This window comes from Dasypus novemcinctus, chromosome 10 (genome assembly GCF_030445035.2).
Source record: "Dasypus novemcinctus isolate mDasNov1 chromosome 10, mDasNov1.1.hap2, whole genome shotgun sequence".
NCBI classification, from domain to species: Eukaryota; Metazoa; Chordata; class Mammalia; order Cingulata; family Dasypodidae; genus Dasypus; species Dasypus novemcinctus.
In genome coordinates, this window is record NC_080682.1 from 74,699,290 (window position 1) to 74,724,995 (window position 25,706).

The window sequence follows — 25,706 nt, forward strand, 5'->3', positions numbered from 1 at the left end:
CAGAATAAGGCAATTTAATTAAACTACTTACCCAAGTACTTTGTGAGCTGATAACATGAGAGGTGTTTGTCCATTTAAATCTGTCATATTCACACTCTAATAAAAAAAAATTAGTCAGAATAACTTTTCAACTTTGCTCGATGAACACAGTCAAAATTCCTTCTCTTAATGGAAATACCTCTTTAATACATTTAGGAAGCAGAGTTCAAATATTACAATAAAAGTGTTCTGATTCCCATCCATAGGGTAAAAATCCACAGATTTCTACAAATATTTTTAAAGGAAAACCTAAATGTATGATTTAAAGCACTGTATGATGTGGTTGGAAAAGAGCTCTGGGAAAGAGAAAAGCAATAACCATCACCAAATATAAGAGGCTATGACGACCTTATAAATCATCTAAGTTAGACCTTAACTGAAACCTTAAATCTTTCTATCATCTCTTACACAAAGTTATCCAGGCTCTACTTCAACACTTCTAGTAATCGTGATTTCCCTATCTCCTGAGGCAACTCAGATTCCTGGACTTAGGTTTCAAATAGTAAAACAAGCAAAGTTCTTTCTATTTTCTGGAATAAAGAAAAAAAAAAAGGAAATAATCTCTACCAAGATATGTTCCTTTTAATAATGGGTCCAGGTTTAATGTGTATGATAACGGTTCCAATGAAGCCAAAGAAAAAGGTTCAGTTACTAAAGTTTCTTACGGGCCTTGGAGAAAAACAACTTGGGAAGTAGCCCAAAGAGAAGCAGACAGGACTACTCCTCATACAACTTTGTGAAATGAGACTCCAGGGGTTATAATTATTCCACTTCAATTGGCTAAGTCTGAGAGAAAGTGCTTATTTAGAGGGAGCACAATCATTCCAACAGCACTTGTGCAAACACGTCTCCACGCCTGTTACAGGAGAGTCTGCTGAAATACACTATTTTGCTACCAGAAAGCATATCCCAGGCAAGTATAGCTGAGAATGAAACTCCCACAGCCAATAACCTATAATTTAACCTGTGCCATAAATGGATGCCTCGTAAGGCAAGTCATTTTTCACGGAATTACTTTAGAGAACAAAAAGAAGCATACATTCAAATTGGCCTCCTATTTTGGTTTACATAATGAAAGTAAATGATGGGTTAATTTAGTGATCTGTGCATAGAAATTGTAGTCGCATCACAAGAAGAAAAATATAGGCTTTGAAATAATGTTTTTTAAAAACCCTGAAAATTACCAGGCTCACATAGAAAACTATTACAGGCTTACAAGTTTCAGAAACATCTAGTTATATGTCCCTGAGTTAAATGGCCTGTTCTTTTTGCTTCAATGAACCTGGAAAAGCAGTATTCAATATCTAGACTTCCTGAGGCTAATATTTGGATAACTGAATGTCTATAACTTCCACTTTAAAAATGAGGACAGCCTACTACTAATAACTTCCCAACCTCTTCAGATTTATAATAGCTGGTCTATAGGATACATTTCAAAACCTACCTGCCCCTTGGAGATGAGATATGCTATGATAGGCATGTGCTGAAATAATACTGCCAGGTGGATGCTGCTGAATCCCTCTCCATCAATGAGAGAGGGGTCTGCACCATACTGTAGCAATAGTATGACCGTAGGTAAATGCCCTTGTCTGCAAAAAGAAAACAAAAAATCATGTTGTATTCTGTAGCTTACAGAAAAGTAAAAAATTTTCAGAAGTTGATATCCCTAAGAAATAAAGAATTTTGATTAGCTATAAAGAGTACTTCCTAACTGTAAAATTTTTGAAACACTGCTAACTATATAAATGTCTTTTCCTTAGATCCTCCAAACTTTGAACTACCTGAACAGTCCTTCTTCTACGCATGTGATAAACTTGTTAACTTCCTAATCCACCGTAAGCCTTACGTTGCTACCATTTGTAAGTAATAATTTTATATGACTTATGCTAACACATTAGCAGATGTAGATCAAGTGGCTGAGTGCCTGCTTCCCAGCTACAAGGTCCCAGGTTCAAGCCCTAAAAAAAACAAACAACAAACTAAAGATAAAACCAACTCGGGGCAGCTGGTGTAGCTCACTGGTTGAGCGCTGGCTTCCCACATACGAGGTCCCAGGTTCATTCCCCAAAAATACTTAGACTTTGCTGTTATTAAAAAAAATGAAAAAATCATGAGCCATATATGGAGAAGTACAACATTCACAGACTGCAGGTATACTGTGAGAGTATTATTCCTAGCACTATACACACTTACACAAGAATGTGGTCAACTTCCCTATCATCTTGTCCATGTAAAGCACTGTACCTCAACAGCTTAAAGCTGAACCCTAGGTAGATTCTTCAAAACCCTTGGCTATGGAAAAAAGTGCCAATTTCTTGTTACAAATGAACAATTATTCACTTTAGTTTCAGGTTCATGACAATGCCACTAACCACAAGAAGTTGTTAACTAGCAAGATAGGCACTGATAACTTCAGCTTCAGATGGCCAATACATACCAGAGAAAAGAGCACAGTGACTGAACAATACAAAGTTTCTAATAAATTGACTTACTCCAAATTTCTTGTTTATCCTGCAACAACTTCAAAAGAGTTGACCCATTTTACCCTAAAACATACAGAGATATGCTTTTACATTTACTTTGAGAGGAAATCTACCTCTCTGAAATAAAAAAGAAAGTACAAAACACATACCTGAATTTGATAATCATAATGAAGCTGTATATTAAACATTTAAAAAATCATCTCTGGAAACTATTCAAACTGTATTTTTTTTTTAATGAAGGGAGGAAAGACTTTCAAATTGTCTGTAAATATGCTGTCCAGTATCATGACCACTAGCCACAATTTAAATTAAATAAAATTAAAAATTCAGTTCCTCAATTGCACTTACCACATTTCACATGTAGTTAGTGGCTGCAAAATTGGATATAGCACATACTAGTCTAACATTTCCATCATCACAGAAAATTCTATTGGAAAGTGCTGGTCTGTAATTTTCAGAAAATGAACTTAAATAACTTTTGATTTTGAACAGCAATCTCAGTGTTAAAGAAACTTTACCTGATAGCCCAGTGAAGAGGAGTTGAATTTAAATCTCCACCCAACTGATCTACAACAGCACCTTTTGAAATATAAAACCTGGTAAAGTAGACACAAATGAAGTAAGGTTTAAAACTCAAACTTTTTAATTTGAGAAAGAAAACACTAATTATTCTTAGTAACAAATGTGTTTGAAAACAGAAATTTTTATAATAACCTTTCTAAAACACCCAGATCTGTACAAGTCTGAAAGATTCACACCACAGTATCAAACAAATTCCTGGTGAAAGCATTCTAAATAATGATTCCTGTTGTAATTAGTATTCAATTATAATATACACACCAGATACATGATATCTAGGTCATATTCTAACTACCAGAACCTCTTAAAATAGTTTATATTCAAAGGCTTAGGATCACACAATTATTATACTTCTTAATTTAGAAGGAGAAAGGTGAAATTATGTCACTGTTAATAGTTTAAAATTAGAATTACTGTGGGGGAATGAATTCTAAATGTAAGTAGTAAAAAATAAATTTAAAATCATTCTACAAAAGTTAAGCATTTTCTGTATAAAGTGAACTGATAAGGCAATGAGACTGATTTTCTTCTGTAGTTTATAGGAATTAATTTCATTACTTCAAAGTTGTACTTCACATATCATCTAAGCAATAGATGAGTTTATTATAAATACATACTTTTCTTTAAACACATATATCCCATCTTACTTTACAAGATCCAGCCTGTTGTTAATAGCAGCCCAATGAAGAAGCGACACATTTTCTTTGTCTGGTTGCCTGACATCATATCCTGCATCTACCAACTCTTTGCATCGTTCAAAAATCCCATATCTCAAATAAGAAAAAGAAAAGGCATTATTGATACCATTTAGAATCATTTCAAATATCAAAATTTCTCACTCTTATCTTTCAGTATACACAGAAATACAGTAATTAACAAAGATATTTACAAAGAAGACCCACCATAAAGCCAAACAACAGAAGTGTATCTGGTTCTCTTACTGATCAGATTAATCCATTTTGGGGCTGAATTTTATTTTCTTAAATACACTTCAATACTCACATTTGCCCTACGTCAATAAGTTTCATTTGATCCCCCACTATATGCCAGGAATGCTTGGTGCTCATTCCTGACTACAATATTATCCCTGAATCGAACCAAGCCTATGCAATGGCCTCACAATAAGGGAGAGAGACAAAAAGCAAACTTGGAATGGGATAAATTCAACAATATAGTGTGGACATGTATATATGCTATAACGGATATATAGAGATATAGGAGATGATACACGATATATGAGCTATGTTTTACAGGCTGATCAAAGGAAGAGAGGGCATTTCAGGCAGAGGAAATAGCATGTACAAAATAAGAGATGTGAAACTGCATAACTGCTCAGAGAAATATAAGCAATTTAGCATTGCTGAAGCATGAAGCAGAAGAGAGGGGGTGGCAAGAGAGCCTAGAAGAGGAAATCTTCTATAGCATGCTGGAAATTTAGACTTTATCTACAATTCACTGGGAAATCTCTAAAGGGTGTTAAGGAGGAAAGCACTCAGACTTTGAGTTTTAAGAAAAAACACAGTGTGGAAGATGATTAGAACAGGGTGAGGCTAGAGATTGAGAGACCAGTTACAGGTTATTGCAATAAAAATAGTTGAGAGGCAAGAGAAGCATGACAATGGAAAAGGAAGGAAGGATTTTAAGAAACTGCACTGTAAACTGATTGACTGGCAGAATGAGAAAATGGAGAGAATTGTCTTTTTTAATGCTAAAATCGTTTTAAAAAACCATTCATTAGCAGTATTTCTCTCCAACAGAAACTATTCATTTGAGCACTGTTTGAAACATTTATATTTAGAGGACTTGAAAGTTTCAATAAGCCTTTGAGGTTCAAAATCCAATCACATGGTAGGATTTTCTGTTTCCCACACTGTTAAATTAGAATAATTTCTGCCACACACAAAGAGTGTGTGTATGCATCTGTGTATCTTTATGACATTTTTATGGCAATTTTTAAGACAGAGACCTTCTGTTGGACAATGTTAGGTAAAAATATTAATATGAGAGCAAATTTCTGATAATGACACACACATAATAGACTCCTAATTTCTTAAATGTCAACTTTACATTTTAGAGGAAAAGAAACACTCCCCTTATTTGAAAAACATAAGAGTGCACCCTAATTAGGATTCTGGTGGTTTAGAAAACACACACACACACACACAAATCCTAGCTCTTTTTTTTGCACTACCCATATACCAACTAAAGACCTCCCACGACCACTTGAAAGGGTATTAAGACCTGAAGGAAATTTCAGTATGGATATAAAATGTGAGTTTTTATTGAGAGTCCCCTTGAATATAGTCCAATATGCCAAATTTACCATAACAGAGCTTTACTACTAACAGAGAAAGTTAAATGTTTCCATTCTAATTATAACAAAAATTTACCTTAAGAACACTCTCATTTTCACATAACTATAACAATATAAACAATATAGAATAATATTCACCTCAAGCAGTAGTTCCTACATCCTCTAGAGTTGATTTAAATTACTAATTAGAATCCTCAAATTATTGTCAATCTTTTTACTAATAAAAATTATACATTAGGTATGTTAAGGCCAAATACACTAATTGATTACTAAAATATTTGCTTTTCACAGAAATTGTATCAAGTAAGTATGGTAATACTAGTTCCTTACATACTGATTAGAAGCTCTCATGGGAAGATTTATATCTGATAACTAAAAATATAAAATGGATTACTAAATATAGTCTGCAAGACAAAACATTTCAAAAGATGTACAATGGCAAGAAGTGGGATGGGTGTTAATAATCAACAAGATCCATGATGGTGAGAACGTTGAAAATAACTGCTTTAATTCAAATACCCACATATGGAGATCTTGTTAAGAGAAAACTTTCCAAAGGTACTTCCATTTTTAGTGCAAGCAAAACAACCCACTATGTTTCAATTGGTCAAAGAATGCATTTATAGTTTACTGCCTTCTCCCACTGCACCCAGCACAATAGGCATAGAAAGTACTCAAAAGAGAAATACTTGTTAAACATATCTATAAATTCAAAAGCTGATATTTCTCCATCTCATCTACATATTTAGATTGTAGGACATTTTAAAAGATTCATATTTGTGTTTCAAATGTAAAGTTTAATTTTAATGCTATTTTTAATCATTCATTCAACAAATATTTACAGGGCAACTAATACAAAACAATAACTACGCAATAACATAGGACTACAAAGATGAAATATATGTAATACTAATACAAAGCTGTTAATAATATGTAGGTTGGGGGAAAACACACCAAATGTAAAAATATGGGCTATAGTAAGCAATAATGTTTTGATGATGCTCTTTCATAGTTTGTAATAAATGTTTCACAACAATGTAAGGTTTTGGTGGTGGGGTGCTGTATGGGAGCCCTGTATGATGATATGCATGTCTGTTTTGTAAGTTCACAACTTTAATTATATATACTATGCAAATATAGTATATATATATATAGTACAGTATGTAGTATATATATGTATACTATATATACTACATATATAGTATAGTTTAAGTATACTTAACATATAGTTTATATGTTACATATACTATATATATGTATATATAACATATACTATACATGTTTGGGTATGAATGATATACTTCATATATCATATATAACATATATATGTTTGGGTATGAATGATAAACTTCAATTAAAATTTTTTAAATAAAAAAAGCAAAAAAAATTCACATGACTACATAAAAATGTCAATTTTACTTCAGGTTAATTTAAAATAAATTAAAATATAAAGTAAAAAAATACTTGATATTAATTATAAGCAATTTACAATTCATGAATCATGCAGCATACATACCACATGTGGGAAGGAGCTCCACCAAGGGGATAGAAAGAGGGTGCCTGTACAGAGCAAATGCTGAAGGGAAAGGTGGAAATGTTCTGACTGGCTGATTTGAAATCTCTCCATTTTACATGGGGAGACTTCCAAAGCAGGAAGCAAATATACATTGATTAGAATGATATCCTTGTCCATTCTGATAGCTATTTCTACTGGACCAAAACTGGTTTATTAGCAGGTGTTGCTTATCTGCAATTCTGTTTAATGTGTTCTATTGATCTATTTTCTCAGAAACCCCCTGAAGGTCAATTTTTTTTTGTCTTCTGGAAAATCCTTTCTCAGAAAGGATCCCTCCTGGCAATGTCCAATGGGGTGCCATTTTATTTTACTTAACAGACGCGTAGACTCCTTGGGGATGAGAGACTACGTGGAGCGAGGCCCAGCCAACAGTCTGTACCAACCAGCAGAAGTGTGAGGCCATCTTAGCCCACCCTGCCCCCGTCAAGCCACCAGACGACTACAGCAGCTTGGGGGTCGCAAACAAGACCACCCGGAGAACCACAGGGCTGAGCTCAGCCCAAACTGTTGACCCTCAAAACTGAAACAAATAAAGTGATTGTTTCAAGTCACACAAAAAAAAGCATTTTTGTTTCTAAAAAGCTGCTCACAGTCTAGTATATAAACAAGTAAGGTACACTGTATTAGGAGCTCTGATGCTCCCATGATAATCATACTTAGTACTGGTGTTAATGAACTACCAGCGTGAAGTGAGGAAGGCAGACACATGGATTGCCATCAAGTGCACACACACAATTATAATTCAACAGAACAAAAGGATAAAACAAAGAATTTGGGAAACTTACTGAGTAGCTTTTACAATGTCACAGTTACTAGAGTCCTCTATAAGAGGAAGACCTTCTCGCGCTTTTGCAAGTTCTTGGTTTTCATGGGTACAGATGCCATGTCGACCAAATCCTGGAGGGTGGGGGCCATGGCTGTGATTCCTGCACTGAAAAGTAACAGTAATTTGACAAAGAATTAAGAGAATTAGTGTCTCATTCAATTGCATAATGAACCATTTTCTACTAACCACAATATCTACATTAACGAACTGGAACTTTCTGAGTACTGGAGGTAGACTCTAGGCTAGACATTCTTCCTCTTAATTCTGTTCATTAGAAAAGATGCTTAATATTGGAAAATTCTAAATTACATATTTTGTTGTAAGAAAGACAAATGATCATCAGAAAAGGGCCACAAAAGAAACTAGGTACATGTAGTAGGTGGAGGGTCACGGCTATTCGTACATAGGAAGGTCACCAGGCCCCTGCTCTGGGGAAGTGTGGTGTCATCCTACGGAGACACACACAGACATAATGAATCCTACCCTTGTATAATCTGTCTTCTTTGAGTGCAGATGGAACTTGTGAGTTGCTTCTAGCCAACTGCATATGGCAAAAGTGATGGGAAAATCACTGCTGTGACTTCATTACATAAGACTGAGCAAAACAGGGCAAAACATTCTCCCACTATCCTTGAAGAAGTAAACTGCCATGATGCAAACAGGCCAGTAAATAGGTCACATGGACCTCAGTCCTACAACTGCAAGGACTGAATTCCAACAATAACCACATAAGCTTGGAAAGGAAAACAGGCCAGGTGATCCTTGATTCATCATTTTGAGACTCTGAGCAGAAGACCCAGCTAAGTCATGCCTGGCTGGACTCCTGACAAACAGAAACCATGAGATAACAAATGAATGTTGTTTTAAGCCAATAATTTGAGGTAATTTTTATACATCAAAAGATAGCTAATACAGAAGTGACTACAAGGTTCATTGAGGGTACAGGGACCACTGCCAAGACAATCCCATTAGCTCAATCAACAAATGTTATATTCAAGTCACCCATTAGAAGAAGTAGTAAATAGCAAGCTAAAAAACTTCTTTAAAGAAAGACCTGATTTGTCAGATTCAAACCAACAGAGCACTTCTGACCTCAAACTGAGAAAACGGACCTTAGCAAAAGCTCTATACAGGATTCTCCATCCTTTTACAGAAAAAAAAAAAAAAAAAGTTTTAAGGATGGAGAACCTCAAGCAATTTTAACTTGTATTTCCCTAATTATTAATGAGGTTGAGTATTTTTCTTATCGGTCATCTGGAGTTCTTCTTTTGTAAAGTATGTGCTTAAGCAATTTGTCCAATTTTTATTGGACTTTTGCCTTTCTTATCAAAAGGTAGCCTTTATGTTCCAGATACCAGTTGTCTTTTGGCTCTCTGTTGCTTATAAAATAAATGGGGTCTGCTGCTTCTGCACATGACAGAATAAACAAGAATTGAACTTAACCTCTTGCTGTAAAGAATTAGAAAACTGGAAAAATATAGGCGCTAACTGTATTCAGACTTTGGACAAGAGGAAAAGCAGGACAGTAATAATCCCTGAGAAAGGGAGAAAATGAAAGATAGCCCCAGCAATTTCTAGACCATGGGAACTGGGAGCAGAACCCAAAAAGAGCTTAGCAGCCTTGCTAAGTTGCAGAGATGGAAACTGGAGATGGGAGGAGCTGAGGTGACTGGATGTTGCAGGCAGATTTCAAGAGAGAAGCAAACTAAGCAGGAAAAACAGGGCTCTAAAAATTTGAACAGGGGACTCCTTGAGTCTTTCCTGAGTTCTAGGCCATAGATATATAGAGTAAAACTCCACAAGGCTAGGCAAAAATTTGACTGGGGAACTTGTAAGCTGAACTGTACCAGAGTTTACACATGGCAGCTAAAGTGGGAGTCTTTGATGACCCCATTAGTTATACAATGGAGACATCAGAGGGGTACATCTTAGAAGAAGGGCTAAACTATACCTGGAATGTGAACTATTGTGGAACAACTCTAGCAAAGCTTAAAATGAGGCATCAAAGGAATGAAGCTGAGCAGCAAGTAATTTAATTGCCTTTAAAATCAAATACACTTTCAGAAGTGCATGTGGCTCAAAAGGTTGGGTGCCTGCCTACCATATGGGAGGTTCCCAGGTTTGGTTCCTGGTGCCTCCTAAGGAGGACAAGCAAGACAGTCAGTTGATGCAACAAGATGACACAACAAGGAGATGATGCAACAATGCAACACAACAAGGGGGAACAGATATGGCTCAAGCAATTGGGCACCTGCCTCCCACATGGGAGGTCCTGGGTTCAGTTCCAGGTGCCTCCTAAAAAGAAGACAAGCAGACATGGAGAGCACACAATGAACAAAGAGAGCAGACAGCGAGTGCAAACAACAAGGAGGGGGGGAAAAAATAAATTAATTAAATCTTTAAACAAAAAAAAAATGCACTTTAAAGAAAGGCAACAAATACCAGATACTCAACAACATATCAACACAATGACCAACATCCAACCAAATCTAAACATACCAAGAAGCAAGAAAATGTGACCCATAACCAGAAAAATCAATCAGAAGAAATGAATTCTGAAATAATAGATAGAACTAGCAAAAAAAAAAAAGAAATTAAGTTATTATAACTATGTACAAGTATAGACATCATGAGCAGAGAAATAAAACATATAAAAAGATCCAATTAGAACATCTACAAATAGAAAAAAATGTCAAATGAAAATTATACAAGGAGATTAATCCCAGATGAGACAGTATAGAAGAGATCACTGAATTTGCAGATACACCAAGGATAACTATCTAAAGTAAAACACACACAAAAAGACTGAAAAGTAATTAACAGAGCATCAGTGACATGTGGATTAATAAAAAATAGTCTACATATGTGTAACTGATGTAGCAGAAAGAACGGGATAAGTTTGAAAAAAATTAAAGAAATAATAGCCAAAAACCTTCCAAATTGGGGAGAAACTATAAATCCACAGATCCTAAAAGCTCAACAAGCCCCAAGTAGCAGAACCCCCAAAATGTTACATCAAGGTATAGCATAATCAAATCACTTAAACCAATGATAAAGAGATAATCTTAAAAGCAGCCAGAAGAGAAAAAACATTATGCTCAAAGAAAAAAAATAATGAATTCAGACTGACTTTTCATCAGAAATGATATAAGTCTGAAGGCAATAGCACAACATTTTCAAAGAACTGAAAGAAAAAACCATAAACCTAGACAAACCTGTGAAAGTATTCTTCAAAAACAGAGGTAAAATAAAACTTTTTCAAACAAAAATTGAAAAAAATTATCAGCAGACCTACATTACAAATAATGACAAAGAAAGATTTCCAGGTTAAAGGAAAATAATTCCAGATGGAACTATGGAACTACACAAAGTAATGAAAAGTGCCAGAACTGGTAAATACATAGATAAATATAAAAGACATTTTCTAATTTTTTATTTCCTTGATGATAGCAGGGAAATGGAGGTATACTGTTAAGATATGCTATAATAGTATTTGAAGGTAGGCTGTGATAAGTTAAAGATGAGTAATGTTAACTCAAGAGCAACTACTAAAATAAATTTTTACAAAGAGGTACGAGTAGTAAGCCAATGGTGGAGATTTTAAAAGGAAACTTAAAAATACTCAAATATAAAAGAAGGCAGGGGAAGCGGACTTGGCCCAATGGATAGGGCATCCGCCTACCACATGGGAGGTCCGCGGTTCAAACCCTGGGCCTCCTTGACCCATGTGGAGCTGGCCCATGAGCAGTGCTGATGCACACAAGGAGAGCCGTGCCACACAGGAGTGTCCCCCGCGTAGGGGAGCCCCACACGCAAGGAGTGTGCCCCATAAGGAGAACCGCCCAGCGCGAAAGAAAGTGCAGCCTGCCCAAGAATGGCCCTACATACACAGAGAGCTGACACAACAAGATGACGCAACAAAAAGAAAAGCAGATTCCTGCTTTGATAAGAATAGAAGCGGTCACAGAAGAACACACAGTGAATGGACACAGAGAGCAGACAACTGGGGCGGGGAGGAAAGAAATAAATAAAAAATAAATATATCTTTAAATAAATAAATAAAAGGCAGGAAAAGTAGGGGAAAAAATGAACAAAGAAGAGAGAAGAGGAAAAATATAGCAAGATGATATACTTACACCCAAGCATATTGACAATTATTTTAATTGCAAAGGGTCTAAAACACCCCAAATGAAAGAGATTGCTCGAATGGATTAAAAAAAAAATTTTTTTAGCAACTCTAAGTTGTCTATAAGAAATGTATTTTAAACATAAAAATACATACTAGTTAAAAGTAAAAGGATGAAGAAAGATCATGGGAAAAAAATGAAGCATAAAGAAGGTGCAGTGGCTATACTAACATCAGACAAAGCAGACATCCACAAAGAACTAATACTAGGTTTAAAGAAGATTTCACGTTAAAGAAGTCAATTCAAGAAGATATAAAAATCCTAAATGTGTGTGCACTCAATATGAGCTTTAAAATTCATGAAACTGACAACTGAAAAGAGAAACAAAAAGATTCACAATTATAGGAGGAGATTCCGACACTGTTCTAAGTAACCGATGAATGGGGTAAACAGAAAATAACACAGGATAAAGAAGATGGGGAGATAAGTCAGAGATAGAATAAAGAGATAATGGAAGGTAAATGTGATTAAATGGCAAAAATAGGTGGTAGAGAATGGACAACAGGTAGAACTTTCTCACACCATGTTGACATTTCTTGTCTAAATCTAAATAAAAGACCTAAAAATGCTTATGTAAACCCAAAACCTCTGCTGGAAGTCAATGAGCTCCAAAGTGGATCAAGTGTATTCAGGGCATATATGGAGTGACCCATTAGGTAATGGGACGAAATATTAAAGCTTTTAATAATGACTTTTTAATCCTTTTTTTTAAAAAGGAAAAACACAAAAATTTACTATGCTTTTTATTTTAAGGTTACTAATTTTTACCATTGACAATCTCATTTCATCTGTATGTAAAACATGTCACCCATTATATTCTCTTCACAAGGTAACCTGAGACAGAATAAAAGGTCCGCAACACAGGAGGGGGTGACAGCATATTACAATATACATCAAGTAATTTCTAAATTATATTGTCTAATTTTAACTCAATTACCCCTCCCAAAGTGAAGAAATGGCTTAAATGTATTCCTACCAAGAAGCTCATGAATTGAGACAACAATAACATTAAGCACAGGCAAACAAGAAAATGGCAGAGCTGACACTTCTATTCATAGCAGGAGCTCAAATCTGATCTGACAAAAAGTCAGCTCTCCTCCAAAAAGTTTCAAAATTATCAAAAAAGGCTAGTTTGAAATAAGTTTATGTTCACTATTTTTTATTTGAAACTTCGCTGTAAGGCTATATTGAGCTACTAACTAATGAATATAATTTAGAAATACATTCTCAAAACTTAAAATAACATGCCCATAGGGAAGTGGATGTGACTCAAGCGACTGAGCTCCCACCTACTACATGGGAGGTCCTGGATTCGGTTCCTGATGCCTCCTGGAGAAGGCAAGCAGGCCAGCAAGCTGGTGCAATGGGTAGGTACAGCAAGCTGACGCAACAAGATGTTGCAACAAAGAGACACAAAGAGGAAAGACAATGAGTGACACAACAAACCAGGGAGCTGAGGTGGCTCAAGGGATTGAGTGCCTCTCTCCCACACGGGAGGTCCCAGGTTCACTTCCTGTTGCCTCCTAAATAAAAGACAAGCAGGCACAGAGAACACACAGCAAATGGACACAGAGAGCTGACAGTGAGCACAAACAGCGGAGCAGGGGGGATGGCAGGCAGGAATAAATAAATTAATCTTTAAAAAAATAATAAAAATAAAATAACATGCCCATGACAATATGAATTTGGCAACTGGCTCCTGTTCTCAGACCCCACATTCAGAAAGGAGATGAAATTTTTCTTCTCTATGAATGAGAAGAAGGTAAAGAAAGGTGAGGTCAAGCAGCGGAATAGGCAACACTCCAATTCAAGAGGCAGGGAAAAGAGACTGAGTCTGATTCTCCTGGATTCTCCCAAGCAAATCTCTCCTAATTACATTGATGAAACCCTGTTAATCAACTAAGAAATTCCTGGAATTGCCGCCACTGTCCTGGAAGTCCCTGCCAATCACAGAACACCTTCAATCCTATCAACGCTTAACTTAAGTGTGCAATTGCCAATTAGTGGTGCCAAACCACAGTCAATACCAGGATATCTGAACTGCACAGCTGAAGCACAGAACCCCCAGCTAGCCTGTGGTGCAGCCGCCACTTCGTCATTCCATTAACCTCACATGACATTTTACAAAAATTAAAACTCTAGATCCCATACTTCACCTTAGGGAAGTGTTTTACTCTACAGATATAGGGGTACGAGTTCAAAACTTTTACTGATAGGAGTGCATGACTGAAAAAGCATGGCGGCCACAGTTCTAAGTTCTCAATTACCTCCTTCGCTCTAGATATTGCTCCTTCCACAAATTTTATCACAAGAATCAGAAAGGAAAAAGCTGATTTACTTTGGGGGCAGGGAAGTTGACTGGGGACAGTCACATAAAGGCCTTCAAGGAAAATAATCATACATTCCCATCACAAAGATTAAATATTGGCTGGACAGTGGCTAATCATCTATCCTCTTTTTGGCCTCACTATCAATACTTGTTAAACAAAGGGAGCAGATCCTCTAGCTATCAAGTTCCTTGCAACTCCTTGTTGTACGCTTCTAAGAAGAGCTGTTACTAAAAGTCATCACTAACATGTGCACTGGTAAAGACTTCAAGGCATAAATAATTATCCTCGATGGATGTGGAGGCTTAACTGCTACTTGCCTGCCTAACAGAATAGAACAGAACAAAATTAACTAAGCAGAAACAAAACAAAAATATTCAAAAAAGAAACAAAGCAGATTCTCATGATGCCAAAAAACTCCTAAGAGTTTTCATTAATCATTCATTCAGGAAAATGTAAAGGCACCTACTATGTACACACATTACTAGGCATTCACTATAAAAGATGAATAAGACATGATTCCTGTCACTGTTTATCCATTCATCAAATATTTACTGAATGCCTATGTGCCAGGCACTGTTCTAGACCCAGGGATATGGCAGTAAGCACACCAGACAAACCCCCTGCTTTTCAAGGAGCTAACACTCTAGGTAGGAAGATATTTCCTTTTCCATCCTCGGAGAATAGTAAAAATGCTAGCTCCTCCTCAGGCCTTGGACTGGAGAATGGGTGGACTCAAAGTGACAGCAAAGATTCAAAGAAACAAGATCGCTATCATGACTGCTGTGCCTGAGTAGCAATGAAAAGAATCCTGCTCAGGATCATGCTGTCTGAGCTCTGCTGTTAGCTTGCTGAAACTAACCTAGTATCTTTGAGTCTCTATTTCATCTGAAAAAGAAAAGGGTTAGACTAGATTGATGGTTCTTAACCTTCTTAAGGTTGTAGCCCTTTTTGAAAACGCTATCAAAGAGGAGGCCTCTCTACTCAGAGAAATACACATCTGCACATACAAACTAAATTTTGCATATAATTCCAAGTATTCACCCACCCCCTGAAGCTTATCTGAATACCAGTTAAAGGATCTCTGAACTAGGTAATTCAACTGAAAAGCCTTCCTTCCAGCTCTTAAGTATTCTATGATTCCATTCCACTTACCTCTTCTGTTCCTCCTAGGACTACAATCTACAACTGCCTCGAGATACTAAGACAACATGAATTTTTTAAGATATAAAGGCCAAAAAAAAAAAGGGGTACCATATAAGAGACATGTATCCTACTCCCCAGGGTGGGCAAACTGAACAAGATATTATGACAATTAAATAACAGTTAAATGGATATATTTGTGGTGGCTTTTACAACATAGCTGCAAAATTCTTCGATATTCCTCCTACCAAGTGGTGGGGGCTATGTTCCTTCCTCTTTAATCTGAGTTCTGAGACTGCTTCACCAACAGAGTAATACAGAAGTGATACTGTGCAAGTCTGCAGGCCCACACCTTAGAAACTGCAAGCTTCCTCTTCCTGTCTCTTGAGATGTGTGCACATGGAGCCCAGGCACCATGCTGTGAAGCACAGGCCACATGTAGGTGAATAAACTAAAAGCCAGTTTCAACAGCCAGACATGTGAGTGAAGATACCTCTGGAGGATATTAGCCCCAGCTGTTAAGTCACCTCCAGTTTAGGAGTCTTTTCTAGCTGAGGTTCCAGGCATGGTGGAGCAGAAACAAGCCACAGAGTTTATAAACATCGCAATGGCTGTTTTGTTGTTGTTGTTGCTTCTTTTTTTTTCCTTCTTCTTCTTCATTTTCTTTTAAATGTTATATTAGAAAAATGAGGTCCCTATATACCCCCACACCCCTCACCCCACTCCTCCCACATCAACAACCTCTTTCATCATCGTGGCACATTCACTATACCTGGTGAATATATTTTGGAGCACTGCTGCACTACATGGTCTACAGTAGTGTGGTCTACATTGTAGTCTACACTCTCCCTCAGTCCACACAGTGGGCCATGGCAGGACAGACAATGTCCAGCATCTGTCCCTGCAGCACCACCCAGGATGACTCCAAATCCTGAAAATGTCCCCACATCGTATCTCTTCTTCCCTCTCCCTACCATCAGCAGCTACTGTGGCCATTTTCTCCACGTCAATGCTACAATTTCTTCCATTACTAATCACAATAGTTCCACAGCAGAACACCAGTAAGTCCACTCTAATCTATACTATATTCCTCCATCCTGTGGACCCTGGGATGGTTAAGTCCAGTCTCCCTCTACATCAAGAGGGGGCTTAGAGTCTACATGGACGATGGATAAAATTCTCCTGCTTACAGCTGTAGGCACTCTTGGCTTCCCCTCCCTGTTAGCTGGCCAGGGTAAATCCAATAAACCAGAGGGTAAGAGTTGCAAGTCTGCTGAGGCTCAGAGCCTGGCTGTCACATGGACAGTCCAGAGATTCCAGGTCTCCTGAGTATACACCAACCCTAACACCATCCACAGGTCCAGTAAAAGTAACAGAAGAGGCATGTGTAGAAAGGTCATATCTGAGTTCAACTCCATCACACTCAGGAACGCAAACTCCAAAGTGGGCCAGCTGACATGACACTGAACTCCAGAGTCATCTGCCATGACCATAGAACCTGTGGGTCTCTGTAGCCCTCAGGAGGACCAGTACCTGGGTTTCTATCTACTTTGGCTGTCTCAGGTACCCTGCTGAGGTGTGTGTAGGTGTTACCCCTCTGATGACCTCCCAGCTCTTTTTTGGAGACTCACAGCCATATAAACTCATTTATCCTTTCCATTTCCCCCTTTTATCCAAAGTCAAAAAGCAGTTTTTAACACCTGATATTACATGTAGGCTGAGATATTTTGCTGGTCTGAGCTAACCCTTTTATTCAAGGTATTTTTCTAGTTACATCATCAACTGGTGCTTGGTAGTAATCTCTCAGTGCCAGGGAGGCTTATCTCAGGAATCATGTCCTACCTGGGGGGAAGCACTTCTGTGCTGAGTTTGGCTTAGAGAGTAGCCACATTTTAGCGACATGGAGGCTCTCAGGAGGTAACTCTTAGGCACCCTGCAGCTCTAGGCCTAGTTCATATTTCAGGCACACAGGCTCATAATTGTAGCCATCAGTGTCAAGGGCTCATTGTTGGACCATTCATCTTTATTGGTCTTTGCCATTGCACTTGGGGGACTGTTGTTCCATTGGGGAATGTGATAGAGCTCCCCTGGCTAGGAACTCAGCACTCCCACAGTTGTAGTTTTTAACTAAAACCACTATGAAAATATCCAAACATTTTTATGTACCCTATATACATGCCCTGGAGAACTCCCTTCCAACCATGTGCCCCCTATCATTAACACCCCACACCAGTGTTCCTCCCCTGCCATAGCTGAACCTCTCTGTAGCCCAAAACTTCTTTAAAAATGAAGCCTAATATATTGCTAGGTTCCACAATGGCTGTTTTATATCACTAAGTTTTGAAGTGGTTTGTTACACAGCAATTAATAACTGGAACATATATGGGAGGTCCGCGGTTCAAACCCCGGGCCTCCTTGACCCGTGTGGAGCTGGCCATGCGCAGTGCTGATGCGCGCAAGGAGTGCAGTGCCACGCAAGGGTGTCCCCGCGTGGGGGAGTCCCACGCGCAAGGAGTGCGCCCATGAGGAAAGCCGCCCAGCGTGAAAAGAAAGAGCAGCCTGCCCAGGAATGGCGCCGCCCACACTTCCCGTGCCGCTGACGACAACAGAAGCGGACAAAGAAACAAGACGCAGCAAATAGACACCAAGAACAGACAACCAGGGGGAGGGGGGGAAATTAAATAAATAAATAAATCTTTAAAAAAAAAAAAAAATAACTGGAACATGTACTATTTCCATGAATCAAATTATTTTTCTAACTAGTAAATAAGTACTGTTGAAGTTACAGTGGGCATTAATTTAAGAGAAACCAAGGTCAGAAAATCCCACTCTAATTCTGACAAGTATCACTATCCTGTCAGATTATCAAATAAAAAAAGAGAGAGAGGGAAGGGGCAAGAGAGAGCTGTTAAAATTCCTCACAACATTAACAAAAGTGGCAGAGTTACATTTCCAAGTTCATTCATTCAACATGTATTAACAGTACACACCAGTGCTAGGCACTGTTAAAGATGCTAAGCATTCAGCAGTGAACAAAGCAGATAAAAATCACCATCTTCATAGCACTTACATTCAGTGGAAAGAAAAGAGACAATAACAAGACAAATAATTATGTTAAATGGTATTAAGTGCTGAGGAGAAATACAAAGCTCTAAAGGAGATGCTGCTGGCAGTGGAGATGAGGGGGAAGGCTTGCAATTGTAAAAATGGTGGTTGGGAAAGCCTCACTGAGGTGACTTTTGTGTCTGTACTTTAAAGAGGTGGTGGAACAAGCTTTGTGGGTGTACTAGGAAAAAACATTCCAGGCAAAGGGAACCGAAAGTGAAACGGCCCTGAGGCCATGTGGCCAGAGGTGATCGAGGTGACATCAGAGAGGAAACTGGGAACAAAATCATATAGGCAAATGCTGGCAAAAATCCACCAGCACCGGAAATCAGGAAAACCAAATTCAAAGAGAGCGTGAATGTTTATGTCTGTTTTGTTTACTGTTTTGTATCTCTAGCACCTAGAAGAGTGCCTAACACCACACACCCTTACAACATATTTGTTGAATTAATATCATTTAGTAGCTATTTGACTTTTAACAAGTGACTCCAATTTTTGATGGCTCAATTCTGTGATCTCAAAAATTAGAGTAGTAATCCCTCCCTACCTTACAAGGTCCTGGTGAGGATCAAGAATCCTCATGAGGATCAAGAGTGCAGAAGTATCATGTGGTGCAGCAGTGCTCAGAGATGTGTTCACCAAGTGCAATGAATGGCGCATGATGTTGAAGGAGGTTGTTGTTATGGGAGAAATGGGGTGAGGGGGGTAGGGGGTATATGAGGACCTCATATTTTTTTAATGTAACATTAAAAAATAAAGACAGGGGAAAAAAGTGTGCAGAAGTATTTTGCAATCTGTAAAGCACCAAATATATGTGCTTTATTATTATTGAAAAAATTAACCATAGCAATTATTATTAACAACAATGATCTCTCTACATATCTTCCACACCCCTGCCCTCTAATTGCAACTTCCAAATCCTTCTCTCACACCATTTGTCATGGCATTCCCCTCACCACAATGGAATGAACTTTAAACACGAAGGTTCTTGGAAAAGAGTGGCAGTTAACTAAGATATGATAGTAACTTCTACCAATTTTTCCCTGAGGTTTTCTGAGAAAAAAGAATGAGACAGTTTCCATGTAAAGATTCTCCACCTTTCTGTAAAATCCATTCTGCCAGCAAACTTTTTTTTTCCTGTCAAAATGCAAGAGCACCAAATAAGAACCTTGGCACTTCCCCACATATATTGTTCCTCAGAGGTCCTTAAATCTATATCCGATTCTGTTCAAAAAGGAAAGGGAAGCATGAGGAAGACTCTCAGAATTGGAAAACGATTTTTAGAGGCCAACTAATCCAGTCATCTCAAACTCTGCTTGAATTCCACTAGGGACAGAAAATCTACTACCTAATAGAGTAGCTCACTCTACCTGGAGACAGTTTCAGATTTCTCATCTGTAAATGGGATAATATCTTCTTAAGGATACTTCAATTACGGAATAAAATAATGCATATAAAAGTACCTGGCCAAAAAAAAAAGCATCTGGCATATGCTAAGAATTAGAAGAACCAAATTTTGACTGAATCTGGAAATTCCTCATTTTTTCAACAAATATTAAATGAACGGTTATTATTTGCTAGACAGTACTCTAGGCACTGGAAAAAGGTCCGAAGAAAAACGACAAAAATCTTGTTCTCTAAAAGCTTACACCTACCTCCTGTTACCTTGTCCACTGGCCCGCTTCTGCCCTCTGGAACTACACTGATGGTGTCTAATAATAATATACCTGCTCCACAGAATAGAGACCTTTGGGATTTTGCAAATAGTCCCTGGCCACCCTCCTTTCTCCAGCCTAAGCAAACAACCTCACCTCTTTCAAGAAGTAAGCAAGGCTGTGGAAACGGCAGCCAAAACAGGCTGGGTGGGGAGAAAGCGGGGGCCAAGGCACCTCTGCCAAAAGTGGAATCAAAAGAACCGCTCCGACTCCAGCCCAAGGTCAAGATGGGCTGGCCCAACTCAGGTGTCATCTGACACCTCTCCCAAGGACGGCCACCTTCCCCTTCCCTTTCCCTAGGCCCACAGCGGTCCCTGCCGGACACAGGGGGTGCCGGCCCCAGGGGGCGCCCTGGCCGAGGGATGGAGGCTGGGGGCGGTCCGACCCTCCCCTCGGTGAGCCCTCCCCTTTTCTTCCCGATCGCCTCGGGGAGAATTCCCAGCTTCATTCTCGGTGTTTCCAGGCTCCCACCCGCCCAGGTCCCTACGCCTCCTGAAACCCCTCTCTCAAGTGCCTCGGCCTCCCACCCGCGCCCTCCCTTTCCGCACAGCCACCGCCGCTCTCCCCCGCCTGGCCGCACTCACCTGCGAACCCGGCCCCGGCCCCTCCATCTCCCCAAGTACCCGCAGCAGCCGCGACGACTCGGCAAACTGGCGGCCGCAGCCCGCTGGCCAGCCCACCGCGGGCCGCCCCTACTCCACTTCCTGCTCGCGCCCGCGCCTCGCCGTACGCGGCCCGGCTCCCGCCGTGCGCCGTCAATCAGCCTCGGGAGAGCCAATCCCTGCCCTCTGCTCGGCAGGGAGCGGGACTTTCGCGGCGCCTGGAACGTCAGCGGTAAATTGGAGGCCGCGCCCCCGCCCGCCCCTGGCGTTCGCTTCCCCGGCCCCAGCCTCAGGCTGTGCACCGCCCTCCGGGCGTTCTCTGTGCCTTTCCTGCCCCCGCACAGGGGCAGAATCAGGCAGTCCTTCATCAACCATCACCTATTTCAAAGTAAATCTGGACTTGGCTACTTAACAGTATGGATGGCCTCGTTAAAGTCTCGTCCTTTACCTGTGAAATAGGAAAAACAATGGTACCTACCTCACAGAATTTTCAGGATTAATGAGAAAAAAGGTGTGAAGGCCCTCAGCCAATGCTTGACATGTAATAAAGGATCATCATTGGGCAAGGGTTTCCCATTTTCACCTCCATGCCCTTTTGTGGGCTGCACTGAAGGAGCTGGCATCCAAGACTCTGTCCTGCCGAAAGTACTAGATTACTATGAATCTAGGACAGCTCTTGGTTCCTGCCCTTGGGAAGCTCCAGGAGGCAGCGGGGCTGAGGTGGGAGAAATCTCCAGAAAACGTTGTAGGGATTTCTATCTTAGCACTTTCCACAGTTTTTTGGGTTTTTTTGTTTGTTTGTTTATTTGTTTTTTGGTTGGTTGGTTGGTTTTTTGTTTTGTTTTTGTGTTTTGAGGTACCTGGGATTGAACCCAGGACCTCATACTTGGGAAGCAGGTACTCAACCACTTGAGCTACATCTACTCTCTTACCACAGTTTTTTGTAAGTGTTTCTTTATGTGTCTGTTGCCACACTGAACAAGTCTAAAACGTTTAGAAGCAACTTTGAAATAGAACTGAATACATTATGGCTCGCCTTATACTAAACCATAAAATAAGTATCTGGAAATTCCACGAAGTATTGATTTTTTCCCATGAAAAATATTATAATACAATGAAATTGTAAGGTTGTTGTAGTAGTAGTAGTAGCAGCAGTACTAGCAGTAGTAGTATTTTAGTGCCTTTGCTTATTGCCCACGTCAGCTCTGGGTCCCCCCAAAACCCAAACCCTTGGAGGGAAGAAAGCATGTCATATCCATCTCCAAATTCCCAGTGCCCAGCACAGTCCTGGGGCGTGGAAAATGCTCAGTAAAATTTTACTTTATTGAATAGATGGTTGCAGGGAAAAGGCGTGTCATCAGTCTTATCATACAAGGAAAGACAAATTCAGTGACAAATGGAAGTGTAAGCAACTTCTTGCAAGAGCCAGAGAGAGCTATTAATTCTGACAAGCAATGATGAGGCATTGGACAAAGCTTCACAGATGAAAGAGCCTTTGGGTGTGGTCATTTGCTTAACTAATAAGAGCTCTGTTTATTGATCACTTACTATGTGTTGACGCCTGTGACAGTGTTTTGCACATACTATGTCTACTCCCTGACATGGGTGGTATTCTTACCATCTCCCAGGAGATTCTAGAAACCGAGGCTTAGAATGATGACAATAAGCTCCTGGTCACTCAACTTGTAACTGGTAGCTCTAGGATAAAAACCCAGTGTTACTGCTAAGTGCTTTGGCCAAAATGGTGTCATTTTTTTTAATCACTCAAGCACCGAATTAGAAGATGTTGTTGGATTTGAGAGAGAATGACTTTAAGTGAGAGAAGCCTGAAAGAAATCTCAATGCTATCCTAAAATGTTCAAGATTCTGTAACCAACAAATCCTAATTTTCTGTGAGAAACACACCACACCTTAGCCAGGTTTCTGGCTCCCTTCTGTTTTATGTTTCCACTGAGCTACTTCAGATTGGGATAAGCATATCCATTATTAATGGTGATATGAAAGGAAATCCAGTGGTGTCTCTAAGTGCTGTCGTTACCTCTAGTCTTTGAAATGCCTTTTGTCTGTAGACACCCCACAGGAGAATAGCATGATGGTGGAGCACGAACCTGGAGCAAGACTGCCTGGGCCTGAATCCCAGCTCCACCACTCTTTAGCTATGTGCTCTTGGGAAAGTTGCTCAATCGCTTTGTGCTCCAGTTTTCTCATCTGAAAAATTAGTAGTAATAATAAGAATTCAGTGAGTTAATATATGTAAAATACTTAGATGAGAGCCTGGTACATAATAACCACCATATAGGGGTTAGCTCCTAGTCATCCTCGTCATCATCCCAGGAGACCAATGAATGGACAAGTTAGGTGATGTCATGGAAAGGGCCTAGGACAGAGATTCAGCTGACCTGGTTTCTGGTCCCAGCTTTGCCACCACTGACAATATGATCCTGCCAAGTCACTTCGCCTTTCTGTACCAGTGTCCTCATTTGTAAAATGGGTATGCGTGGAAGCTAGAAGCACTAATCTCTATATCTCAACTTTGATGTTCACTCATGTTATATCCCCAGATGAGAATAAGCTCTACCTCTGTGATACCTCACATTACTTTTTCAATTAGCAATAATTTTGCCTTGGTTAAACTTCATTGGCTATGATACTGCCACTGTGCAAAACTCCCTCACGTTACTTTTTTATCTCATTTAGGTCACACCAACTATTTCTTTCATTCTGAAAATATATATTGAGTTCCTATTACATGCCTGGCCTTATGGGTTTACTATGTAATAGCAACAGACAAACTTTAGGTAGCAGATGTGGCTCAAGTGGTTGAGCTCCCACCTCCCACATGGAAGGTCCCAGGTTCTAACCCCCAGTATCTCAAAAATAAAAAATTAAAAAATTAAAGAGAGAGACAAACTTTAATCAAGCAGACTCACAAATACTTCCCACAGTCAGCCTTGTTCTTGGGCAGATCCTCTTTCTTCTTATACTTGGGTTCTTATACCCATTCGTCTTTGCGTTCTTCATAATTTATGCAAAGTCTGTCACATGTTAGGGCCTAAAAGATGTGTTGTTTAAATAAACAAACAAATGAATAAATACAACTGAAGTAATCTTACAAGAGGAAATCAAAGATAGTTCAACCCCATAAAATCACTCTAAGAATTGATTTTGCAATGCTTAACAATTGTTTAAAAAACAAATCCACTTTAAGGTTTGCTAATTCCCACTGTCACAATATGGGCGGTGACTGCCTTTGTTCTGACTGAACTTTTGATTCTGGCTTGATTTCTTACCACTGCCCCTGGAAAGCATGGATGCCTAGAATCGCCTCACCAGCAGGACATTGCCGGAATCTGATCATCTGCAGGGTCAGTGTTTTTGAAACAAGGGCTCATGGTCGTAATCAGGTCAACATGGCACCAAATGACCCTTTGTCAAAACCAAAACAAAAAGTCCCCACACACTGGTCAGATCTGCACAGAGGCTCACCTGCACCGGTTAGGAAATCACCTTACTCTAGGCCTGAAGGGCTGACGTGCGGATTAGTACCTGCTGGCTTTCCTGTAACAAATGTTTACTGAGCTACTAATAAATGAAGGCATGGGCTAAAACATATTGTACGGTGGTGAAAAATACGGTCTCTGCTCTTCTGGAGTTCACGTCTTGTGGGAGAGGCAAATGCAGACAGAGGTAGATAAAAACAAGTAGAGGTGGTGATCAGTGCTAAGAAGATGATAATGTGCAGAACTGTAAGAATTTCCTACCGAGATTCATCTGAGCCTGGGGGTGGGGTGGAGAGGTGGATGGGGTAGAAAGTCCTCTTCAGAAATTCATGAAACTAGCTCAAAAGGACCTTTCCAAATCCCTCTTTTCATAAATGGGAAAACTGAGGCCAAGAGAGGACAGTGACTTGTCCAAGATCACCATGCAAATTAGTAGTGAAAATATGACTAGGAAAATTGATCCCCTCTATGACTTTTTTACTGGATCTCTGGTAGCCTCAGCCTCCATTTTCTACCTATAATCAATCTCGCTGATTCTTAGGCTGGGGATGGCTTAGATGTCTTGTCTAATCCCTTGTTGTCTAGCCATGGAAAAACTTCACAATTAAAGTGACTCACTTCTTTTCCTATACAAATCACCTAGATCTCATGATATGAGACACTCTAAAAGCCACAGTTATTATGGGCTGCATTAGGAGCCCATGGTGTACATTATATAATTTACTTGTCAGATTTACCTGATTCATGTGGGTTTTTTGTGTTTTTTTTGTTGTTGTTTGTTTGTATGTGTTTGTGTGTATGTGAGAGATAGACGGGGAACAAAGACAGAGACAAAAAGATAGAAGGTGAAGTGACATGTATGTTTTCCTACTCTTTTTTTTTTTTTTTTACTGGTTGCTATTTTGAGTTTTAATTACCTTCTCCCAGTCATACACTTAAATACCTACTGCAAGGGAAATTTCTCCAGATGTGTCGCAACTGTGACCGCAGCACCCAGGCTTGGGCAGTAAATCTACCTTGACTGTAACACAGGTGTAGCAAGACTCTCCCTTCTGCCTTCTCTGTGCACCTATCATAGCTCAGTACCCTATATATTGGTTTTACATACCCACCTTCCTCTAGTCTCTGTGCTCCTAGAAGGCACCTAAATACCACTTCCTCCAGAAGGCCTTCCCAAATTCCTATTTCAGGTTAGGACTCCCTGTTGAGTGCTCCCATAGTACAACAGGACATTGTTGCATTTCTTTTTTTTTTTTCCTGATCTATCATCCCCTCACACCATAAGCAGCTCTGTGAGCACTGGATCTAGG

At 39.4% G+C, this 25,706-nt stretch overlaps 1 protein-coding gene and 1 non-coding gene across 2 annotated transcripts in view; both read right to left on the reverse strand.

The window, feature by feature from the left end:
• Positions 1–21,112, reverse strand: part of ZDHHC13 (zinc finger DHHC-type palmitoyltransferase 13) — a 57,228-nt gene extending 36,116 nt beyond the window's left edge. The window contains exons 1-6 of the mRNA XM_071218147.1: positions 20,879–21,112; positions 7,777–7,922; positions 3,749–3,871; positions 3,041–3,118; positions 1,484–1,628; positions 32–96 (exon numbers count right to left, since the gene is read on the reverse strand). Coding sequence (XP_071074248.1) covers positions 32–96; positions 1,484–1,628; positions 3,041–3,118; positions 3,749–3,871; positions 7,777–7,922; positions 20,879–20,905 — 584 coding nt within the window. The 5' untranslated portion in view covers positions 20,906–21,112. The remainder of the gene's footprint in view (positions 1–31; positions 97–1,483; positions 1,629–3,040; positions 3,119–3,748; positions 3,872–7,776; positions 7,923–20,878) is intronic.
• Positions 21,113–23,425: 2,313 nt separating this feature from the next.
• LOC139439940 (U4 spliceosomal RNA) lies at positions 23,426–23,564 on the reverse strand. Its single transcript, XR_011650012.1, has one exon. It is a non-coding gene; the product is annotated as a U4 spliceosomal RNA (small nuclear RNA).
• Between the last annotated feature and the right edge of the window lie 2,142 nt (positions 23,565–25,706).